Genomic DNA, 19,663 nt, shown 5'->3' with positions numbered 1-19,663 from the left:
AATGAGTGAAGACAAAGTAAACAGCGTGTGGGTCCATAAATGTGCATACGTCTGTGCTAAATGCTCCGCACAGCCCATTAGCAACAAACCCGGGTTGGCTGAGAGTTTAAAACTTAACCACACAAAAAGCACAGAGCATTAGATGCGTGAAATTATGCGGAAACAGTAAGAATAGATGAACGACTGTAGATGTTTCTCCTCTATGGATCTGCAGATGTCATAACAATACAGCACAGCTGTATCCCACAAAAATGTACACAGAAGCGGATTTAATATACTTTGCCAGTACTAAGGAACACTTATGGAGAAAAACCCAACATGATCTGGGTTTCAATCTCCTATACAAAGAACTCTAGTCTGTAGCACAGAGACCAAATTACATTGTTTGGTTTCTATTTTACTTATCCTGAGTTTTCTTCATAATGTCCAGAGCAGGTTGTGCTTGCTAGCCAACAGATATTTTTGTAAAATGAATAAAATGGGTAAAACAGACAAAAGCGCTCATCTGACTGAAGCACCCAAAGCCTTTGATCCCAGTATAAACTCGGATTCTCCAGTAACCCACAATAATCAAAAGGATAATTATTTCAAGTGATCTCTTTGCCCTGGAAGGTGGCTATGACAGTTGCTCTAGTAACTTCTGCTCGATAACAAATGCTCAAGTCACTTAGGAGACCAGTGAACAAGATTACAAATTTGGGACCCAACTTTTAGACCTCTTACTGTTTCAGGGGAAGTCAATGTGCGTTTTCCATCTTTCAAAGTCTGGCTCTTGATAACTCTTGCATATATTATTAAAGGATCCTATTTTTTAAGTAATAATGCTACTCTAAAATTTTATTTTTAATATACATTAATTTCTTACTCAATATATCTGGTCTTGTAATGCATGTGGCATTGCACCAGATGATATCAGGGTCCATTTTTTTACTCCTCCCAGAATCCAGACAGCTTGGTGATACTGAGCTGGATTCTTATTCCTCTTGAGGAATTAAAAGATCCTAATGGCAAAAATCCTTCCGTTTTATAAACATATATAAACAGAGATTATAGAATATATAAAGATATAAACAGAGATTGCTAGATTAGCAGATTTTTGGTAGCGGAGGGTGTAATTTGGCTTTCAGAATTCATCACAGTTGATAACCTTGGAAAGGAGTAGCAGCTACCAAGTTAAAAACCACTCTCTTAAATTCCTCATCTTAGACCAAATGACATGAGAAGGAAATATCAAATGTACCACACAATGACATTTTATAGAAGAACACTTTACAGAAAAAAAACCTGTTTAAGAGACATAAGTGACAGGTCATGTTCCATTTAAGTAGCAGTCATTACTAAGCATGCTTATTATCTGCAATTTTTCTTTGATTACCAATGTCTAAACAAAAGAAACCTAACCTGAAACATTTTGAAAAGATGCAGAGGAAATATGAATGGTAACTTCAAAATGGATGGGTGGGTGGAGATAGGGAGGCTTACTGACTTTCTTACTGAAGACACTCAGCAACGATGACAAGCTCCCTCTGAACCATTTCTCACCTTTTCCTAACGTGATTATTCCTCTTATTGTTTTCCAGTGACTTTTCTTGACAGGACAAACAGAGTTTCCTCTGTCTCTTATTGTATTCTTGGCTTTTTCGAGGTCCTGTTGAAATAAATCCAAAGGGAAATTCAAGGGTGGTTTTATTTTAATCATCTTTTAATAGTATAGTGATAATGAATATTAAAATACCTCTTCCTTCAGTCGGTTCTCAATTTGGTTTTCAGAGCCAGCAAGATATTGAGGTGAGGAAGAAAATTTATTTCTTTCCTTGTATGAAAATACAGGGTTTTGAGTGACAAGAAAAACAATATGTTCTTTTTTACCAGTTCTTTCTTCTTCCTCTGTTTGATTGACTATTTCCATTGAAATCTCAATGTTAAAAAAATCCAGGGCTGCTGCACCAATGATTCCTGAAGGGGAAACAAAAGACAAAGTAATGCCAAGAACAAACCCTTTCCATTTTCCCTTTTAGAGAGCCCACAGTGGAATTTCACTGTTTCAGAAACCACTTTTCCGAAGGACTCTGGAAATCAACCTGCTATTACCTATGTTGCTCCTACTACCGTTGCCATGATAAGAATATGTGCATAGGAGATAAGCTTTAAAGTTACTGTTTCTTTTGTCTTGTCTGATGACAAATGCTTATTTTCACGAGAATAAGCTCAGCAGGATATCAGAAGAATGTGTCCAAATAGTCATACATAGCACTAATATGAATTCCCGTTAACCCAAAAAATGCACGGGGTCTAAGGAGATTCTGCTACAACGATCTATTTCAGTCATTGCAGAATATTTTCTTTTGAAAGGAAGGAAATCTCTTTTAGGAAGAGGCACAATCGGTCCTCTCATTTCTGCTTAGCTATGAGGCGACATACTGGACGATGACATAAAAAGCTCTGTCCGAAATTCCAGATAGTTCTGTGTTTCAATAGGAATGTGAAATGAGTTTTAACAAAGGGGGAAGTTTTGATAAAATTCTAAATTCAGCAGCATCTATGAAAGACAGGATCACCTCTTACAGACTTACAGCTGCTTAACCCTTGCACGAGTACAACGGTGGAGATTCCTATAAATGCCAGAAAAAGATTCAGTTTCGAGCAGGGTTCGGTAGCAGTTTTACAGATTGCATGTACTGCAGGAGTACTTATCACAGGATGGATGGATGGATGTCTTCAAATCCACTATAATTTGTACTTCACTGTAATTTAAGGAGTATGAGTTACTGAGAACTAATCAACAGGTAGATACAATATACACCATGAACTTCAATTTTCTTTCCAGGAAAGGAATTCTATAGGAGGAACCAACACTTATGGCCTGGGTTGTCATATTGTAAATGTTGCTGAAGCCACTGGGAGCTAGGAGTGATCAGGCAGTCAGGGAAATACCAAGGTCAGACGTCTGGTGACTAAACTCTACCGGGCTTCAATTCCGTGGCCAGTCCTTCTCTGAAAAAAGATTCTGAAACCAGAGCAAAGTATATCTGCAAATATATGATTACCCTGTATATTACTCTGTATTCTATCTGGTTACCTGGCACAATATGGCACAGACCTCTTCTATCTGAATAGTAATGTAAATGCATTGACCCGTCTTCATTCTTTTCTACTCTAAAAGATGGGGCATTCATCTCCTGAGGAAAAACAAACACAAACAAAACTTCAGTATCTTTTGCTGGTGAATTCCACTTGTACAAAAGCATCCCATGTCTTAATAAAATAGGCAGTAATCTGAATAAGCTGAAATGTAGAAAATTAAATATGCTCATTTGTGAAGGAAAATCTACTACGCATTAGAGCCAAAGTACTAAATAATATGTAATGTTGAGGAATACTCAGAAAAAAAAATTATAAAAAATTGTCCTAACATTTTGGAGTAATCTGTTTCAGAACACAGGAGAGCCTGTTATAGCATCTTTTTCCATTATTCGTTCACATCCGTGAGATGCTGTTCCTTCTGTTGTAAACTCTGGCAGAGTCCACCCATACCTGCTCAGTAATTACTACTCGAACTTGCCTGGTAAGAAAGTGACAGGTAGCTGTGCAACGCATCCAGGTTCTCTATGAACTCATAGAGATTTCCACCCAGTGTCCTCAGCATGTGGTCATAGCCTGAGCGTTTACAGAATTCAAAGAAATACTCTCCAAACTCTCTCAGAACCATGTCAGCAGGAACACCTAGCAAAATGAAGATACCTTAATGAATAAGAAAGGCCTGGAAGTTCTTGAAATGCTGTCAGGAGGATTCAGAGTGAATGCAGAATATTTGCAACATAGGGAGGACATTCCAAACAGCACAGGAGAGTAAAACCTGGGCTGCAGCCTCAGGCTTGACCCAGGATGGCTCATTTTTGAGGCACGGTGACACACACCTAATATTTTGCAGGCTTTGTCGACAAGCTGCATTGTGATCTCATCTTTGTAAACCTCAAAAGTCAAGAAGGAATCCTGGACTCCGGCCTGCAGTCTGCAACAGAGAAGACAATATTCTAGCCACAGCAGTGCTGTAAATGTAACATGTTTGGGTGACCCAACTGGCAATCATTAAGCACTGTTTGCTGTTAACCTCCTTAACCTCCTTCAGGTGTTATATTGGAACACACTACTTCCCCCAATGCTTTAAGAGCGTTGTTTTAACATGGTTGAATAGTGGTGTCCACCTCTCCGTTTCTGCTGTTCCAGAGTGTGGTATTATGGTAAACCCTTTCAAGGATTACGGTGTGATACTGGGGGGTGGGGGTGGTAGAGCAAATGGAGTCTTAGTTTGTCTTCTGGTCTCCTGGCTTGTTGTTCAATGTGGATATTCAATGTTCAACCACAATATCAGGCTCTTGGATCTCCACAGACTTGACCAAAAACTTGTTGAATTTTTATACTGGCTTCAATGGCTACTGTATGTATGTATGTAAGTACCATTTTTATATCTTTATCTCTTGGAAAATGCCACAAAGCTCACAAAGTAATGAAAAAAACAGAGATTATGTATTTAGCTGCTTTTCTGAAGGTACTGGAATTAAACTGACTTCATACCAAGGACGACGTCTTTTCAGGGTAATTACTTTTCAATATTGTCACAGTGAGCCAGTGAGTCTATTGCACAGTTGTCTGTAAGACTAAATGTCATCCTTAATTATCTGATACAAAAATTTAATTGGGATAAATCAGTATGAGAGTACAAAGTGTTACAAGGTAAGAAACTCTTGCTTTTGCCCTGCTAGTTACTTCTAATAATTACCTGAGATCGACATCAGCTGCCATTGACCAGTGAGAAATTATAATCCTCTGCTACTAAATTCCTGAGCATTTTCTTTCAGTACACTGCATTTACTGGGAACACATTACCTTAATTTCTCCCATGTTTCTTCACCATACTTTTCAATCACCAATGACTTCAGGCATGTATTTATAAATCCATACTGCAAAAGCAAATATATGAACATGGAAAAGACAAACTGATTTTCAAAATGCGACCCAAATGCCGCTTTTTTCTATTTAAGATTCCACTGCTAATTTTATATCGCAAAAGAGAAAGTAACAATGTGTGACAGCCATTACGTCGTTCGGCAAACAGCACAGCCTTTATCTCAGCATTTCACAGGCGTACAGCGAAACAGAGCAAACACATTCAATCCTGTTTTGCAGATAAGGACCCAGAGACGCCAGGTCAGGGATCTGTTGTGCCATGCATGCAGCCTAGGGCACGTCCCCTGCGGCGGCCGGCACCGCAGCCACGCACGGCCGCAGCGCAGCAGGTAAGCTCGGCTTTGCCGTGACCCTCACGGGGTTAGTGCCGGCAGAGCGTACACCGGAGGTGGGGGGAGCCCGTTAAAAGGGTAACGGCCACAAGCTGCAGCAGCTGCCTACGGATGGCGTGGTCCCAATCCCCCAAAGCAATGCGGGCCGTGAGCCGGGCAGGAGGCTCGCAGCCGGCCGGCGGGTCCCTCGGGCCGGGAGCTGTCCGGCTGTCCCCGGCCGGAGCTGCCCGTCCCGACTCGCCCGCCCGACCTTCCCGGAGGCAGCCTGGCACCGCCCGGGGACTGGAGGAGGGTCCGGAGCGCCTGCCCGACCCTGCGGGTGCCCGGGGAGCCCCCCCCGAGCCCGCCCCCTGCCCGCCCGCCGGCCGCTCACCATCCTGCCGCCCCTCCGCCGCCGGCCGCGGGCTCCGGCAGCCGCCCCCACCGCCGCTGCCGCCGGCTCCCGCCGCGCCCGCCCCGCTGCCTGCCCGGGGGGCGGTGGCACGGCCAGGCCCGGCCCCGCTGCTCTGGCCCGCGGCTGCCAGCGCGGTGACGGCGGTGGCCGCGGGCAGGGACGCGCCGGCGGAGCGCAGGGAGCTGCCCAGGACGGCGCGGTGCCGGGCCTGCTTCGCCTGCCTGGCCTGGCTGGTCCTCGGCAGAAGACGCGCGTTTTCTGGAGTTGGCTGTGCCGCAGGAATTCGGGGTGATGCCGAAGAGCACCTCGGTGAAATGGCATCGCTGCAGGTCACGGCAGTTTCCCAGTCCCAGTTCCCTGCTGCTGGAGCCCACGGCACGGCCACGTGGGACGTGGTGCGGTCAGATCCAGCGGGACACCGCGCGGTGCGGGCTGGCTCACCGGGTCCTGACCTCCCGAGGCCCCGCTGGGGTGAACAGCTGGGAGGGTGACAGGAGAGTGTCTCTTGCCAAGGCTTTCTTAAAACTGCTCCTATCGGAGCAGCGACAGTAATGGTGGAGTCAATAACCATGCTTGCCCAAGGATAGGAGGTTTGTAGAGAGAAGCAGCATCTTTCGTTCGGCTGGTGGATGCTGCTGAGCTGTGCGTTGCTGCTGTAGGCAGCAGGACATGAAGCCGCTTCCACGCGATTGCCCATGGTCCGGGCTGCGTCTACCGTCACCCAGCCCATCTGAGAGGGAGGAAAGGGCAGCAGCAGGGATGTTAGCAGGAAGACAGCGATCAGTGTTAGATGCAATGAATTCATGGGGTTTAGTGCCTGGCAGAGTTATCTCATTTCCTAAGTTTATTTTTGGAAGAATTATTTGTAGGTCACTTTCAAGAGTGAATCCTGAGAGGACACGATGGAAAACTGTTTGGGGAAAAACACTCTCCCCCGATAAAGACAAGTTTCTGTCCTTTGTCAGTCAAACGTGCACAGGCAGCGCTGTGGGTGGTGAAAGCCCCATTTCAGCCACCTCGTTGCTGCTGTTTGGTGCAGGGGTTGTGGGACGCTGCAGGGGCCCACGCACTGAGCCAGCGCTCTGTGCCGGTCTGGCAGGGAGGGTTTTGCTCGTGCTGTGGCGATTCCGAGATGGTGTGCTCGTTGCTCTGTCTCCGATCACTCAGTCCGCTTCACGGGTGCTGTACGTGTTCAGCAGGCCCATCAAAACCTGGGTGGCAGCCCTACACTGGGCATGGGTGCTGCTTTTTTAACCGTCACAACCCTCCCGCCAGCCCCATCGCGGCCCCTGTACTCCCCTCACCCTTTCCACCCTGCAGACGCTAGGGACTCTCACATCATGAAACCGTATTTTTTCTCAAAAGCTATCTTCTCAGCCAAATGCTGGTGGGAGCCAGGCGCAGGAGAAGAGAACTAACAGAAGCCTGTACGCTCGCCATATTCCCACAGCTGCGTGTAGAGGACTACCTCAGAGTAGAAACATATACGCAAACCCCTCTATATTTCCTGGACAATACCAACTATTTATTCAAGCCTGCAGCTGACAGAGCTGGCGTTAGCCAGCGCAGCAGATGACCTATCTCTTGGTTTGCTGTTCGTGGTGCGGTTGTAAGGAGCACCCGTGCCCGCTGCCGAGCAAGAGGTGGTGTCAGCCCCGCAGCCCCCCAGCCCCGCAGCCCCCCCTGGCCCCGCAGCCTGCAGCCCGCCCGGCGGCCCCTAGGGGGGGGCCTCTCCCCGCCGGAGCCGGGGCCCCGCTCTCGGCCCGCCGTTAGCGGCGGAGCTGCTTTCGGTTGCAGATGTACGGCTCTCCCCGAAAGGGTGAAGACACCCTTATTTTGCTTACCTTAAAAATAGCGTGTCAATCCCACAGCCGGGCTCGCTGCTTTATCGCAGCCTGCGAAGTAACTAAAAATAATCGGATTAGGACTTCATGACTGCCAGTGCCGTCAATACAAATGTAACTCACCGAGAGGTTACCGATTTTTTTTTTTTTTTACCCACATAAATCCGCTGTTGATATGAATGCAAATAGTTTGACACTAGAAATGACAAATCAGAAAGATAAAGCTAAAGGAAATGGAAGAGCAATAAACACCACATCATCTAAGAATTGTATGGATTTGCTTATTGCCTTCAATTTATAAATTACTTTCTGTTATACATAAATTAATTTTCAGGTTTATAAAACCTGAATCACTGGAGGATTTTGTAAATAAGTACTTTGGTCTCTTTTCTTCTAGTACTGTAGTATCTTTTTCTTATTGTATGCTTAACATCTAAATAAGCAATCCAATGATTTTTAGTAACAAAGATTAGTGACTATCAAAAAGGTTTGGAGATGCAATTCAGATAAGCTATCCAAAATTCAAAGTAATACCTGTATACTAAAGCTATATTGCACAAGGTAATTCATACTGGAATTGAATTTATCATTATTGCTGTAGCTCTTCTTTGATTAGTGAATCGATCCCATTATTTTTTTCAGGTCTGTTTGTAGTTATGAAAGAAAATTGGATAAAGAATCTTCAAGTCAGGCTTGTTTGTGTGCAGGTCATTGGGCTGCTCGCTCTTTGCAGTCCATGGCCCACGGTGTGCCCTCGGCCACCTCTGTCATCTCTAGCTGAATAACAGAAGCCTTCCAAGTAAGAGAATAGAAAGCAAGAGAGAAAAAATTATAATACGCCTCTGGTGTGACTCTCTTTAAAATTTCTTTATTCCTTTGGCACAATGTAATCAGTGCTTCCTAGAATTTTGAGATCAGCAGCTATTTCCGTGTGTAATTACCAGTCTTTAATCAAGACAGAACACCCTACATGTTTCTGTATCTCAGCCCACTCTGTGTAAAATGAAGACAACAATACTCCCCTTCCCAATTTGTCGCTGTGCTCCCGTGAGGGTGATTACGGTCTCTCGGTGCAGTGTATTCAGGTCTCTCAGTCTGTGCTGGACCCCGTTGCAGTGGGCTGGCGTTGACATTAGTCCCTTATAAACTGCTAAAAGTGATGTGTCTGGAAGGCAAACAGCAGCCTAAGGGCTGTGCTGCTAACCCCGTCAAGTTCTGCAACCTCCCCGGCACTTTGTGAGCAGGTGTGTCTTATATTTCTTCTGCCTTTGTGGCAAAAGTTCCATTAATTTGGAAAGGGGATCCTGTGGCCTTGCAAAAAAAGACACTCATCCATACCTGACAAAAATAATTATATCAAGAGCCAATTTCCCCTGGCCTTTTGTTGTGCTTGTACCCAGCTAGGACTAAACAGCATCCTTGAGCTCTAGGTAGTTCAACAAAATAAATGGGCTAGCTGCAAAACCTGTATACACTGTTTTTTTTCAATTAGATGAGAAGTGAAAATTTGCAACATAGCAATTTATAACTTCTGGTTACAGCCTTGGAGAATGCAGTCGTAGACTTTCGTAGTCCGTGTATGCAAGGTCATTCTCCTTTTTACTTCTTTTTCATTCTGTTGTGTGATTATTAGCAACAGTACAAAGCCATATGTTAGTTGCCACGGTGGAGGGGCTGCTACCATAAGTGTCTGAGCAGAGCACATTCTAAACATTGCAGTCTGGAGCCCAAAATACCACAGCAGTAACAGAATCCTTTCTCCAAGTGGTTGCCAGCACTCTCTCCTACTGAAGACCTAGGACACAATCCTTTTTAGCATACTTCCTTCAAACGCAGCCTCACATCCGTTGTTCAGCTATCATGTGTTTGCATTTGCCTTGAATTAGCCTGCACAGTGACTTTTTAGTGACTGGAAGAGAAAAAGAACCTGTCCTTCCACCAATGGGAACCAAAACCGAACTGTTGTATGTACGTATTGGTAGGCTTCCAGTACTTCACACTACCAAACCATGAGGACAGCTGATGTAGAGTCTAGGTTAGGAATAAAAATAAACACAGAAGATGTGCTGCCCTGCATAGTTTGGATGGCTCCAATTTTTGAAATATATATTTAAAACCACCAACAGTTATATTTGAATTCTTATTAAAGACCCTGGGCAAAATGTAAATGTTGTTAATGCAGACTAACTCACCAGCAGTGAACCTGTACTAGTGCAGGCTTTACCCTCAAGGCAGCCTTCAAAACCCCAACTCCTCTGGTTATCTGTCAAGCTGAGCTGGAGATGGGAGGCTGGGTCAATAGTATTTAAATCAGCTTTGCAAAACTCTCAGGAAAAGTTACCGGCTCGGGTCCAAAACCTATTAACTAGCGTCCTTTACCACACTGACGGAGAGGGAACTGAAAAAATGCATTATTTGCTCCGAGAGCTGGATGGCCTTTGGCATTGTTCCCTCTCCCCCGGCTTTCCACGTGTGCTGCCGTGGAGTTCCTCTCCCCCTGTGGGTGACCTGCCCCGGCACTTCCCTTCCCAGGCACGCATCTTCGCTGAGCTGGGGAAGTCAGGGCTGCGTCTGTGAAAATATGCGTTGTGCAAAGGAGAAACAGGTCCTGTGGGTGCATTTGCTGCGTGAAACTTTCTGGTTAAAGTCTTTGTGTATGTTCCTCTGGGTATTTTCTTTAGCTTGCCTCTTGTATCGCTACTTACATTCAAGAACTAGCATCCAATATCTTTGTTTTCTATAAAATAGCTCATTACTTGTATTTTTGCCTCTGATTGCTAGTTAATGAAATTTGTTCCAGTTTTAACATCACTGCAACAAGCTACAAAGAATCATTTGTCTCTACTGCCTGGGCCAGGCTCGCTTCTGCTGCAGCTCACAGACGGCACAGTTATCCAGGAGACTGGAAGAATGCAGTCAAGAATAATGCAAAAATGGGTAAAAGCCAAGGCTCATCAATCTTTGGTGCTGTGCTATTACATCTGCATTGTACTCCGAGCCACGTAGCTCAAACGTATTAGCATATGGAGCTGTTTGGTCGCTTTCTGGCATCTCGCTCCTTTGGAAAAGTAACTACAAACCGTAAGGTGCTTGTGTCAGACGAAGAAATAGTGTAATACCAGCCTGTGCAGGCTGTGCGGTGATACAAGGTTGTATCTGAGGGGTCTGTGACGTATTTCTCTTCCATGCCACCAGTGTCGCTTCCCCGTGCTTTGAAAAGGGGCCTTGCAGGCACTGCTCACGTCACCTATCATCTGCTACGTAACGCAAAAAACGCCCAGGGCCCAGCTCAAGAACCCAAAGCAATTTAGCGGCACATCCCCAATAATGTCAAACGAATAACTGGTAAATGCTGGCACTAGCTTTGTTTGGCTTTTGTATTGTGAGAAATTGCCACTTTACTTTTGGAAATGATAATCTAGCTGTCCTCCATTGTGACATATTAAATATCTGGGGTTTTGTTCTTAAGAGGTGGACTCAGGTCTTCTGTGGCTGCGGGGCTTAATTAGACCCCTAACTGTTAAATTGCAAACCTTACTGAATATGCTGACGGTTTTACTTTCCTCTTGTCTGAGTTCTGCCCCAGCCTCCATCGCATCCAGCCTTGTTCAGATCAAACAGCTCATTCTTCTAGTGAGCTTTCTCCTTGGCTACCCTCTCCCACCAAACCACCTACCACAGGTGCCGTCTTGGTGCTTTAGATGTAACATTCAGCTTCCTTGCTGCTTTTACTCCTCCGAATAATATTTTGCAATAGTATTAATTACACAGCGTGCTTAGATTTCTCATACCATTATTAACAAATACATGTTTACTCTAGCTTTCCTCGTTTGAACTGAATCTGTGAGCTATATCCCGTGCGGCATCTTTGACTGAAAAATACTTGGATCCATTCTGTGCAAAGGTGAAGTTTTTGTCAATAGGGACAATCGGTTCTACAGCTTTAGGAGGGGCACGAGCCCAGCACGGTCTCAGTTTTCAGAGGACTACAGCTCCCACGATCCCCAAGAAGAATTGGACCTGAGCTTGGACAGCAATGCACTTTGGGAAAAGAGGTATACAAAACAATTCCCTTGTTTAAGCAAGAGAAGTAAAGTTTGTAAGTAATTAGGGAGTGCTAAATAGAGAGTAGTAAACTTTCCTGGAAAATCCAGGTGGAAATCTGTGATGGTAATACGAGAGGTCCAAAGGGCTGAGAGAGGCGGCTAAGGAGCTCTAAGGAAACTGTAGATTTGTCAAGTAGAAGGGCTATTAACCAGGAGTTTGTAAATGTCCAAGCAAGGATGGCTAACAAGTTAAAAGAATCTAAGTTCTAAGGAGGAAATTTAGATTCTAGTGAAGTGGGAGGAAAAGGAAGACCGAGAGAATGAAGTGCTTGCCTCTGTGCCCAGCGTGTGCCCGTGGGTCTTTAACGGCACAGTGGGATGAAGGTTCCTGTTCCTTCTGCACAGGGAGAAATGCCGTGATCGGGAGCGAGGAAGGTGATAGGTGCTGGCTGGTTGTTAGAGCAGCTTTATTTCTTTTAATGGGCTCTACAAGGGGTAAGGGCTTAACTGGAGAAGCAAAGTGACCCGCCTGTCTGCGGCAGGGTGAGTTGGTGGGATGAGAAACTCAGACACAGACTAGCTGATAGCAAGTAGTAAGAGGTAGTTGAAGGTAGCCTTGTGTTTTCCGCGTCTCCACCTACAACTGTAATCTCCTTTTTGATCTCTCCTTTCGAAACTGTAGGTGTTGGTGATGATCTAACCAGCACCTGACGCGCCAGCCATTTGTCCTTGGAGGGCTGGGTAGGGATGAGGGCAGCCGCATCGTGTGATGGGGGAGTGGCTGTCACCCTGGCGAATCCCTTTGGAGGATTATCCCAAAATCTCCATAATTTCCCTTTCGGCCTTAAACCACCCCCTCCATCCAAACAACGATGAACAAACTTGAAAGGCACAGTCTGTTGAGATGATGTGCAGAGCGGAGAAGAGCTAAGCTCTACATTACCAAGAAAACCCAAGGATTCCTCTGATGCACTTTCTGATGTTTATTGTGTATTCTGTCTTCCCTATGTGTCTCTATACATTGAATTTATATTGTAATGCAGGAAGGTCCTTCCCCCACAAATCAGAACAATATAGCCAAACCAGCTAGCATTAGATGTTTAAAAATATTCACCCCAAAGTTTAAATTGTTGGTCTGACTTCTGCTGTGGCTGATTACACTAATCCTCAGGAACAGAAAGTACCTTTCTGTAAACTAGCAATAGGGTTTTTTTTTTTAAAAAAAAAAAAAAAAAAGAAGAAGTCTTACTAGCCCAGGCTTGCTACTGAAAATGCACTGCACCTTTTTGGTCTGTTTATGATGTACTGTGACTATCCAATACCTCTTACGGGTTAATTCAGGGACAATAGCAGTCTTTGATCTGGTTTTGGATTTGTGCTTGATTTTGCACTGATATGAATACTAGATATAATACAACTGAGATTTGGAAGGTTTTAATATTAAATATGGAGCTACACATATTTGAGATCTCCCGCAATTCCCCTTTGAGATTGATTTTTCCTCTGCTAATTTGTTTTGCCAAACCCAGTGTTTTCCATTCTTGACTTGGACTATCTTGGTTTCATCAAAAATGGTTTTATATAGTGTGTCTTTGAGCAAGGCTAGGGAATAAATGTGTCCCCCTTATGTTAAGATGAATTATTTTGATCAAAGGCTATTTTGTTTAGAATAAGAACATGTATCTGTACTCCTCTCTAGTTCGCTTGAACTTGTTCTGCCCTGGCTGGCTGAAGCAGTTTAGAAGCAGGTACAAAGAACTTGACAAAGTCTGTAAAAGCTGTCCAGGAAGCAAGATAAATAGCTTGAGCTCAGCTCCGGGCTGCTACTAGGATCAGAACTGGCCAGTTAGTGTGCATGTGTCTCAGTGTAGATTGGTCGTACGCTTGGAAACTGGCATTGTCCTCACGATGGACATAGCAGAAAGCTGCCCAAATCTGGACATGTCATCGGCCTTTTAAAAAATTGCTTGCAACTGCAGCTAACCCCTTCCTGCTGTGCGTGTGCCAGCTTCACTCCTTTTTTTCCTGACCAGGACTGCTGCATTCACTGCTGAAAGCAAGGGAAATCCAAGTCTTGGTCTTTTGCGGAGTGGGGGGACAAGAGCTCGGGTGGCTGTGGAATTAGTGAAGTGGGATGACGTGTCTACGCATGTGTAAAACGGGAGCTGTACTGTTATACGAATTACGGCTCAGAGGTGCAGGGCTAACTTTGGCTTCATGGAATAATATGGAGACAGCAAACGCACTGTATTTTGCTTGTGTGGCCAGCAAGCATGCTGTAATTTGTTTGTATGCACGTAACTGTTTGAGTGTGTGGGATCACACTGCTTTTGGAGTAATTTGTCCTCTCTGCCGCATGCACAGCAGTGCCTGCAGCCCCTCAAGGAGCATGCTGTGGCTTTGCTCGCCTCCTTTGTTGCTGCTTGGCTAGTTTCCCCCTTTCTTTTTTTCCCTTCTTTTTCCTACTCGGACAGAATAGCCTTCTGGGAAAGGGAAAGCTGAGTATTTCTGAAGCACTGCAATGCAGACAAACCAGCTCCAAATGAACCTTGACTGGGAAAATCTGTGCCACGCAGCATAGCCATCATAGCGTGCAGTATGTGCTAGCTCCTAGAAAAGACTGCTGTGCTGGTGAGGAGCCCGAAGGACCAGGCGTCCTCACGCTCCTTTGCCAGTAGCAGCGTTTGTGACAAATAGATTAAAACTAATTTGTGAATTAGTCTTAAAATGTTAACTTATTTTTGCTTGTACACTGGGCCTGTACACTGTATAAAGTAAACATCAGTTACCAGAGTATGCCGTCCCACCTCTTCAAAGCCTTGGACAAGTGATACTTGTAATGCAGGTAAATGGCGGTGTCCACATTTTCCTAAGGGAAAACAGGAAAGCGGTGCAACGTGCAATGGGGTATTGTGGAGATGATCCAACATATAACTCCAGAGATGCTGGCCATCAGATCTGTACTCTCCACCTTCTTTTGATAGCTGAAATAAGCAAGTACAAATGTAAAACTGGAGAGATGTGAGCTTCTAACTGAGAAGCAGAACCACGGAGCAGCTAATTGGGAGGAGGCTAGCTCCAACTTGTCCAGCTGTTCTGTCCCAACAGCTTGCCTGATGGTGTAATACATTAAAAACAACAGTAATCCTGCTGTCCAGTAACATGTATAGGCTAGTTATCGTAATCTTAACTACAGCTGAAAGCGGAGGTGCAGGAAGGAATATCACAGGTAAAGCCAACCCAAATCTACAGCAGCAAGTCTTTCGAAGGATTGGCCATTGAGATGACAGACTCTAAGTGACATTGGCTTCCACTGCTTACCAGAGTCCCGTTTGCAGCCCCTAAGCCAGCAGCTTCATTCCTCATTTTGCCCCATGGCAACATCCAGCTACCAAAAACTGTAACGCAATTTTATGTCTGGAACTTGTTGTGGCTTCTAGGGCAACACGTCTTCTCTCGCCTCACCTGTAAGTATGGGCGTTAAAGAGAAGGCATCATTGCCTGTTTCCACACCTAAAGTGAGAGAATTGTTAATTGAGAAAAAAATATTAGACTACCTTCTGAGGCTGTTTTTCTAATATAGGCTAACATCCTCAGCTGTATGCCTTGGTTCCCATGCGTTGGCGACAAGAGATGGGAATAGCAATGGAATAGTCTGATGCCAAAACAGCACCTGGCCCTGAGCAGCAAGGTCGCTGCTGTCACGCAGGCTGCCCGGGCTTTGGGCTCCTCCGACAAGTACTGCTTATGGCATAACTGTCCGAAAATCTGTCCCACGTTCAGGATTGTTCCTATGACCCCTGCATCTTCCTGTGCATTGCAAGTATTTCCTTGCACAATGCTTAAACAAAGGGAAAACGAGGCAGAGCTGTTTGAACAGCCATCCAGCACCAGAGTACTTTGTGGTCAAAGTAATCCTGAAGAATCTTTCAAATCCATGCGTGTCACCAAAACATAATTAAGACACGGGATTACCCAACAGAGCTCTTGATTCATAGGACTAGGACTGATGAGGACCAGGAAAGTAACAGATTTTATTGGGTAATCTGTGTGTTTGGACGCACAATCCTTCAAGCCAAGTCATTCTCTTAGGCCTGGGAAATCCTTGAATGACAATTTCTGCCATTGCCACAGGTCTTCATTAAAACAAAGAGCAAAATCCTCTGCATTCCACCCATTGTGTAATACCAAGGAAAGAACACTGTGAGTAAAAAATCCTGCTCTAATGGTTAAATTCCTGCCAACCTAAAGTAGATGTCTTTTTTTCCTTATGGCTGCAGAAATGAGACCTTGGATGAAGCTCCTGTCAGCAATGACTCTGATCAAGCGCTGTGTGCATCTGACAGCCAGCCTGGCACCGCCTCGCCACACGCAGCAGCTGGGCTCCGATGGATTTCATGTGCAAGTAGGCCTGAAAGGCATATTAAGTTTTAATTAAATGTTTAAGTTTCAAGTTTAGAAGTCCTCCTTAAGATACGTGTCAGTAATATATACGCTACTATGAATGAGGAGGTAGGTCTTAAGCTGTGTATTGTTGGTAAGCAAGCTAAAACTCTCTACTGAGAATAAAAATATATATATACGTGTGTATGTATGTGTGTGTCTATATATGTAAGTGTATTTTTAAAGAAAGACATCTGGCACAAGTAACGACTTTGCAGCAATGAGAGCCTCCTGCCTTGCTCCGGTTTGCTTTCGGCGCTGCGGCAGTTTCAAAGACCTTGATGGCCGGTGCAGCTGCACGCAGGAGGAGGAAGTCACAGAGGTTGGTGCAAAGAGTTTCGATCAGAAGGGCAAATCCTAAAAATAATGTCATAAGCTAATGCTGACACGCATGGAAAGAGCTTGGCAGAGTCACGTGAAGGATTGGGTGGTATGGTGTAGATTTCTATGCAGAGAAGGCTGGCTTGGATTTTTTTTTTTTTTTTTTTTGGTGGCAAATATCTAGGAAAGAGGAGAAGTGGAAGAGGACATGAAGAGAGACAACGTTATTGGTTTGCGTTCTGGAGAGATATGACTAGAAAATTAATTTCCCCTATGGAAAGAGTTGCATCTATTTCACCACATGGTTTTTTCAGCCATTTAGCCCCTGTTCAGACCATACTGGCTTACCAGTGAGGTTTTTTTAGGAGCTTGGCAGAAGGTATGCGGAGCCAGACTTTGTTGCTCCTCTTTTCTTTCTGCATGCTTTCCTACAAATACTAAAAAGCAACTCTGGAATGTCATAGCATTTCTTCTCATAGTCATCTATAAATGGTTTCTTGTTAGTAAGCAGCATATGTCACTCTTTAAACAGCCCAGTACCGTATTTACTGGGACCTGACTGTATGTGGCAAGTAACACCACAACTCCTGTATATGGTGTACCAGCTATACATTACACAAAACTTCAATAAAGAAATCACTTGTAGTCATTTCTCCCCCTTTCAGAAATGTATTTATATATGTGTTCTCTTACCCGTGGTGAAGAAGTGTTTGGAATATGTTATTAAGGGTAACAGATGTATTTGTATAAGGGCTTTTTTGGATGTCTGACTCTTCATTGGGGTAAGTCCTTGAAGTCAGGGCGGTTCTGAAATGTGAAAGCAGCAATAAATAAACAATATTTTAAAAAAACCAAACCCATGCCACTCTCCCTGAGTGAAAATCTACAGTGACATGAATCACCCTTTTAACTAATTGAAAAATTCTTTAGACATGTTTCTGCTACAGCGACTGGGCCAGCATTAGGCTGATTGATGGGGCTTGTGAAATGATCTGTAGGACTTTCCGCTCTGATCAAAAAATCTTCCCAATTCCTAATAGTCCAGCTGGCCCAGAGATGGAGCGAGAGATGTCTTCATAGATCCTTGGGATGCGTTCAGAAATGCAGTCTTTCTTTTAGCAATGTAAGTATGTATGTCTTTGGGACTTTTCCAGCCACTCACTTAAACTTGACCGTGTATTGAGCGCTAGGTGTGAAAGAAATATACGTGTCTTTAAAAGTTAACCAGAAAAGGATTTTTGTTTGTTTAATTTAGAAGCTGGCATTCTGCCTCGTCCTTTTTCTAGTTGCTAACAGCAGGGAACTTCAATCTCCGCCAGGTCCCGAGGACAGCTAGAGGCACTGAGTACACAAGAAGACAGGATTTACACCTTTCCATTTGGCTGACTTCGCCTAATTTGGCAGGAGAAAAAATCTTTGGCATTCCTGTTTTTAAGAAATCTGCAAACTAAGCGAGGTTTGCTGAACTGTTGCCTGATGTCTAGGAGTTGCTAAACTGTGATAGCATTTCGACAATGAAATGGCTAGAATAGCACAAGCGATGCTCCTGTTATTTCTAAAACACCTCGGGACTATCTTAGAATTTACTTGCTTTTATTCTCCTGAACAGTCCGGTACAGGAGACAAGGTTTGCAGTTAACATTCATCCCACAAGTATTTCATTAATGCACAGATTTGTTAAATTTTTGTTCTGCTAAGATGCCTACTTAAAAAATAAAAATAAAAATGCCTATTTTAAAAATAAAACAAAATTGGAAATCTTTGAGGAGGAGAATTCGTGAAGGTCTTTAGCTAAGGTGCACCCAACCCATTGGAAGTTAATTAGGAGCCTTCTTAAAGGCAGGCGGCTCGATGGCAAGGTCACAAAAGGACACCGCCTTTTTTGGAGGAACGCCGGGTGCCTAGTTCAAAGATTATGGTCTAGAAAATGAAAGGAAAAAAGAGGAAACCCTGCTCAGTACCTGTGCGTACCTGGAAAGCGCTCGGTGCCTGGATCTGGCACCGGCCGTGCTCCGAAGCGCTGCGGGCTGAGACCTGGCTGCCAGGCTCGCAGGTCAGCCCGGCCGCGGTGGGACGCTCTAGAGCCGGGGGGCGGCACGCAGGTGGCTGCGCTGGCACGGGCCGGGGGGGGACGAGGAGGAGGAGGAGGAGGAGGAGGAGGAGGAGGCCCTTCCTCTGCTGAGCTGCTCCTGAGAGCGCAGCCGGAGCCCTCCGCCCAGGGCGTGCGGCCCCCCCCTGCACCCCGGCGGGGGCACTGCGGCTCCGGGGGTGTGAGGAGAGGACGCCCCGCTGCCCCCCGCGCAGTCAGCGGCCAGGCGTGCTGCAGGCCCGGTGCTGCTCCCGCCGCCGGCCCGGGAGGGCACTGGCCCCGCTGCTGCACCTCTGCAACGCGGAGGAAGTGTTTGCTCAGTGACTCAGGGAACAGGGGCTGCAGCCTTCGTGGTAAACACTGTTTTTCACAGGCAAACCAACGGCAGCGTGTCTAACGGGTGTGTACGCCTACACTTGTCCTGCACGCTGGAGACATCAGAAACGTCCCTTACAGCGGCCTTTGAAGTAAAATTTAAGGAAATGTTAAGTCATATTGATCAAAAAATGAAATTGTATCATTTTGAAAATGCTGGAATGTTGTGATTGTTTTGTACTTTCACCTCCTTTTTGTTTTTTGTGCCACAGTCCTGAAACCAATCGAAAGTAACGAAGCATATAACTGAACCCGTATTATCGGTCGGAAAAGGTTTCCGATGATAGCACGTGCCTCTCCCTAGTTGTTACAACTCCTCAGTTAGAAGAAACAGGAAAGTACGAAAGGGAGATTATAGTTAAACAATTTTCAGGATTTTTTTTTTTAATTATTCCTCTGTTCCCAGCTAGACCTGTCAGGATCCTGTTGAACTGAGGAGAAGAAAATTATATTCCAGAAATAATTCTTAATGCCTGTCTTAAATTTACTGCTAGTATTCTCTCTCTCTACTGAAACAGAAGTGTTGTACAGATTCTGATTTTCTTTACAGTGGTATCAAACTTGCTGTTTGCTCAAATTAAGGAATATCATGGGTATGTGGAATAAAAAATGATTTTCAAGAGTGCTAGGTGCAACATAGCCCATTTGAGGACTATTGCTTGCCTTATGCTATGTGGGCAGAATCTGCAGACTCTCTAACAGCATTTTAAATCGAAGCTGTGATTTTAGTAATGACATGAATAAAACATCCCCTAGACAGGTAGCTGGAGCCAAATATGCCTTGAGATCTGGCCACAACTGATTTCAATCCCTAGAAAGAATTTGGGTCAGAAAGAAACACTAAGAAATGC

The 19,663-nt window shown here is 44.8% G+C and overlaps 1 protein-coding gene across 1 annotated transcript in view; it reads right to left on the bottom strand.

The window, feature by feature from the left end:
- The window catches only part of LOC129210175 (guanylate cyclase soluble subunit beta-2-like), a 32,508-nt gene extending 13,624 nt beyond the window's left edge, over positions 1–18,884 (bottom strand). Inside the window, exons 1-12 of the mRNA XM_054835831.1 lie at positions 18,320–18,884; positions 17,042–17,155; positions 14,906–15,995; positions 14,374–14,453; positions 7,539–7,600; positions 5,674–6,905; positions 4,888–4,961; positions 3,918–4,012; positions 3,563–3,723; positions 3,080–3,179; positions 1,736–1,956; positions 1,543–1,648 (exon numbers count right to left, since the gene is read on the bottom strand). Of these exons, the coding sequence (XP_054691806.1) occupies positions 1,543–1,648; positions 1,736–1,956; positions 3,080–3,179; positions 3,563–3,723; positions 3,918–4,012; positions 4,888–4,961; positions 5,674–6,015 (1,099 nt within the window). The 5' untranslated portion in view covers positions 6,016–6,905; positions 7,539–7,600; positions 14,374–14,453; ... (1 more) ...; positions 17,042–17,155; positions 18,320–18,884. The remainder of the gene's footprint in view (positions 1–1,542; positions 1,649–1,735; positions 1,957–3,079; positions 3,180–3,562; positions 3,724–3,917; positions 4,013–4,887; positions 4,962–5,673; positions 6,906–7,538; positions 7,601–14,373; positions 14,454–14,905; positions 15,996–17,041; positions 17,156–18,319) is intronic.
- Between the last annotated feature and the right edge of the window lie 779 nt (positions 18,885–19,663).

This window comes from Grus americana, chromosome 9 (assembly GCF_028858705.1).
Source record: "Grus americana isolate bGruAme1 chromosome 9, bGruAme1.mat, whole genome shotgun sequence".
NCBI classification, from domain to species: domain Eukaryota; kingdom Metazoa; phylum Chordata; class Aves; order Gruiformes; family Gruidae; genus Grus; species Grus americana.
The sequence above is the reverse complement of the archived record's forward strand: the minus strand, read 5'-3'. Positions and strand labels throughout refer to the sequence as shown.